This window comes from Diadema setosum, chromosome 15 (assembly GCF_964275005.1).
Source record: "Diadema setosum chromosome 15, eeDiaSeto1, whole genome shotgun sequence".
Taxonomy (NCBI): Eukaryota; Metazoa; Echinodermata; class Echinoidea; order Diadematoida; family Diadematidae; genus Diadema; species Diadema setosum.
In genome coordinates, this window is record NC_092699.1 from 4,231,691 (window position 1) to 4,236,533 (window position 4,843).

At 39.3% G+C, this 4,843-nt stretch overlaps 1 protein-coding gene across 1 annotated transcript; it reads right to left on the reverse strand.

Annotated features, from left to right (window-relative positions):
* Positions 1-769: 769 nt before the first annotated feature.
* On the reverse strand, positions 770-3,504 carry LOC140239185 (uncharacterized). Its single transcript, XM_072319065.1, has 4 exons — positions 3,415-3,504; positions 2,489-2,656; positions 1,562-1,729; positions 770-991 (listed from the first exon to the last, which is right to left on the reverse strand). Exons 1-4 carry the CDS (start codon positions 3,502-3,504, stop codon positions 770-772), a joined length of 648 nt encoding a protein of 215 aa, XP_072175166.1.
* Between the last annotated feature and the right edge of the window lie 1,339 nt (positions 3,505-4,843).

Sequence of the window (4,843 nt, forward strand, 5' to 3'; positions counted from 1 at the left end):
GACTGAGGCCATCTTTTGAGTATTTTGAGAAATTATATGAAGATTTTTTTTTAAATTATGTAAAGAATTAGTTTGATTTTGACTATGAGAATAAAAAGGCGCGGTTACCTCAATCATGTCGTAGTTCGATTAGGCATGATGGGTAAAGTGAATTCATGACTTGTTGAGAGAGAGAGAGAGAAGAGAGAGAGAGAGAGAGAGAGAGAGAGGCCAAGCAAGAGGCAATAGGCTACTTGTTCATAATGCCCACCGACAGACACAAACAAGGTATATCACAGCTAGTAGACGCTTATAATTGACCATGTCAGTTACGCTGGGGTCGCTCATAACACACAAAGGGCCTCCATGGAACACGTCAATTTCTATATGTGGGACAGTACAATATTTTCGCGATTTCGTGCCGAGTAAAGGAATGATATCCTTATGATTTCTGCTGGCGCGCGCTGCTGACCCATCAAATCATCACGTTACACCTTAGGTATCATCTTATAGCTGGATAATAATTTTCCTTTTACATGGTATGCGTTCGTTAGTGCCCTACAATGAAAAAGAAGACTCTTTGGGGAATTTTAGACGAGTATGTGAACCCATTATTTCCGGGACATCGGTAATGAATTAGCCATGCACGAAGTCGATGACCTTTCATGTCGCTCTTGGAAAATTTAAACAATATTGCATTCAGGTTTTAACCTTAACCTGTCAAATAAAAAAAAAAAAAATCATGTGAAAACGTAATTCAGTGATCATGATCTGCGGGGTCAACTCGAGGTCACCCGTGCGAGAACTTGGATATTCTACTAGACGGGGTTTTTCGGCTTGCCGACTGACTGGCAATAAGCAAGCAAGGGTTTGAAGCTCCTTGGCGCAAGTAACAAGCCTTTCGTATTGTCGGGAATCGTCTCATTTCACGCTTGCGCTGAAACTGTCGGCCGGGGAATGGCGCATGGACTCGCACGCGGTATACACCTGATACACACGTACCGTGTAAGCACTGCGGGAACCAGGGAGGTGAGATGGGATCATGCGGGAACCAAGCACTGGCGGCACGGGGCCGTGCGAAATCGCACCCAAAAGCCGCACGGGTCCGTGCGCCCGACCCGCACGGGACCGTGCGCCAGACCCGCACGGGTCCGTGCGACAGCGTGCGAGGGAGTATGGATCCGCACGCAGGCGTGCGGATCTGCACGGGGGCGTGCAGATCCGCACGGAGGTGCACGACTACGCACGGGTGCGTACAGGGGCGCACGGAGCCATACGCTCCCGTGCGAGATCGCACGAACCTGCACGCAGCCGCACGAAGCGACCCCGTGCGCAGTGCGTGCGGGAGTAACATAACATAATGGTCTGACTGTACATATCTAGTACTTTCCTAAGACTATGTAATATGGCAATGCATTTAGAGAAACAAATTATTCTTTATAATCCAACAGGGCGAAAACATCGTTTTGCATCTCAGTAATGTCTGTGTTTGTTCTTTTGTTTGTTTGTTTTTTGTGTGTGGGTGTTTTATATTGCAGAAATATTTCCCAGTCATTGGAAATCAAGCAAAGAAAGAACATACCTTTGCTCCTGCTGCTGATGTATCAAGGCCAAGAAAGAAATCGTCTGCTATATTGACATCGAAAAGCTCTAACGTCTCAAGGTTTGGCATGGTGCAGATACTCTTGGCGTAAGCCTTTGATGCAGCAGGGGAGATGTCAGGTCCAGCACGGTGTGTTATTGATTTAAGCTTTGCCGCAAAATAAAAAAAAAAAGAAATACATCAATGATATGACCATTACAAAAAGATATGACCACATTACTCTGACAAGTTCTCCTATTCCCTCACTGGCTCCCCAAACATAAACGTATCAGCTTTAAAAATCCTCCTTATTGTTTGCAAGATATTGTAATAATCTTGCCCATCTTTTCTTAAAGATTTGATTTCCTTCTGCTCATCAACTTCAACCCGTTCTCTCCGTTCTTTCTCCACTCTCCACTTATCACGTGGCCCCCGAAACTATACCCGCAGCGGCTACGGCAATATGTTTTTTTTTTCTGTTATTTCCCTACCTTTGTGCAATAAACTTCCTATCTATATTCGTAATGTAAGTGTTCACAAGTTCAAATCATTGTTGGAAACTTATCTGTTTACTCAATTCTAATTTTGTTGTTGTTGTTATTGCTGCTGTTGTTAAATCATATGCACATAATGCTGTACTTTACCTCATTTTTTAAAAACATCAGTATTACGCACCATTCAAGGAATCAACTTTAGTGTCATTACTAATCTAGTATATACATATCTAGTACTTTCCTAAGACTATGTAATATGGCAATGCATTTAGAGAAACAAATTATTCTTTATAATCCAACAGGGCGAAAACATCGTTTTGCATCTCAGTAATGTCTGTGTTTGTTCTTTTGTTTGTTTGTTTTTTGTGTGTGGGTGTTTTATATTGCAGAAATATTTCCCAGTCATTGGAAATCAAGCAAAGAAAGAACATACCTTTGCTCCTGCTGCTGATGTATCAAGGCCAAAAAAGAAATCGTCTGCTATCTTGACATCGAAAAGCTCTAACGTCTCAAGGTTTGGCATGGTGCAGATACTCTTGGCGTAAGCCTTTGATGCAGCAGGGGAGATGTCAGGTCCAGCACGGTGTGTTATTGATTTAAGCTTTGCCGCAAAATAAAAAAAAAAGAAATACATTAATGATATGACCATTACAAAAAGATATGACCACATTACTCTGACAAGTTCTCCTATTCCCTCACTGGCTCCCCAAACATAAACGTATCAGCTTTAAAAATCCTCCTTATTGTTTGCAAGATATTGTAATAATCTTGCCCATCTTTTCTTAAAGATTTGATTTCCTTCTGCTCATCAACTTCAACCCGTTCTCTCCGTTCTTTCTCCACTCTCCACTTATCACGTGGCCCCCGAAACTATACCCGCAGCGGCTACGGCAATATGTTTTTTTTTTCTGTTATTTCCCTACCTTTGTGCAATAAACTTCCTATCTATATTCGTAATGTAAGTGTTCACAAGTTCAAATCATTGTTGGAAACTTATCTGTTTACTCAATTCTAATTTTGTTGTTGTTGTTATTGCTGCTGTTGTTAAATCATATGCACATAATGCTGTACTTTACCTCATTTTTTAAAAACATCAGTATTACGCACCATTCAAGGAATCAACTTTAGTGTCATTACTAATCTAGTATATACATATCTAGTGCTTTCCTAAGACTATGTAATATGGCAATGCATTTAGAGAAACAAATTATTCTTTATAATCCAACAGGGCGAAAACATCGTTTTGCATCTCAGTAATGTCTGTGTTTGTTCTTTTGTTTGTTTGTTTTTTGTGTGTGGGTGTTTTATATTGCAGAAATATTTCCCAGTCATTGGAAATCAAGCAAAGAAAGAACATACCTTTGCTCCTGCTGCTGATGTATCAAGGCCAAGAAAGAAATCGTCTGCTATCTTGACATCGAAAAGCTCTAACGTCTCAAGGTTTGGCATGGTGCAGATACTCTTGGCGTAAGTCTTTGATGCAGCAGGGGAGATGTCAGGTCCAGCACGGTGTGTTATTGATTGAAGCTTTGCCGCAAAATAAAAAAAAAGAATACATTAATGATATGACCATTACAAAAATATGACCACATAAATCCACTTCTCCAATTCCCTCAATGGCTCCCCATACATAAACGTATCAGCTTAAAAAATCCTCCTTATTGTGTACAAGATATGTAATAATCTTGCCCATCTTTTCTTAAAAATTTGATTTCCCTTCTGCTCATCCACTTCAACCCGTTCTCTCTCGTACCGTTCTTTCTCCACTCTCCAGTTATCACGTGGTCCCCGCACCTATACCCGCAGCGGCTACGGTAATATTGCTTTTTTTCTCTTATTTCCCCGTCTCTTTGCAATAAACTCCCTATCTACATTCGTAATGAAAGTGCTGACTAGTTCAAAATTAATCATTGCGGGTTTTCTTTCCATCCCTTTATCATCTCATTCGCATTACGTGATTGTGTCCCATATCAACCTATGTCATAAACGTATAAAGGTGAAAATTATAAACATGAAATACTTTGCTAAGACTATGTAACATGGAAAGAAAATAACTATTTTTTTTTTAGTCCAACACGGCGAAATATCGTATCTCAATCACGTGTTTATTTAGTTGTTCGATAGGGCTTTTTCTGGTATTTCCCCATCTCTTTGCAATAAACTCCCTATCTACATGAAGAGCTTGTTTGCAAAAACCGATAAGTCCATATTTGCCAAATGGAGATATTTGCGATTAAAGGTCAAGAAAAATAAAGAGAATAATAAGAAAAATGTTGCTTCTTTTGATTTAAAGAAAAATGTATTATTTTGTACTTTATGACAGAGATCGTACTTCAAAATCTTCAAAAATGAACTTATCGGTTTTTGCAAACAAACTCTTCATATATATTCGTAATGACAGTGTTGACAAGATCAAATTCTTGTTGAAAACTTATCTGTTAACTCAATCCTTATTTTGTTGTTGTTGTTGCTGCTGTTGTTATATTATACGCACATAATGCTGTACCTTAGCTCATTTTTTTCCCGGATCAATGCGCTTAGAAACATCAGTATTACGTACCATGTAAGGAATCAACTTTATTGCCATTTATAATACATGATACATTCATAAAGCGGATCAAAAACACATACTTCCATGTGCGCTGTATAATTCAGATAAACAATCAATATTATAGACATAATGATTAACACAAAAAAAGGTTATAAATATTCATCTTAATGATGGAAGACGGACAAAGCGGGTTTTCTTTATATCCCTTCATCATCTCATTCGCATTACGTGATTATG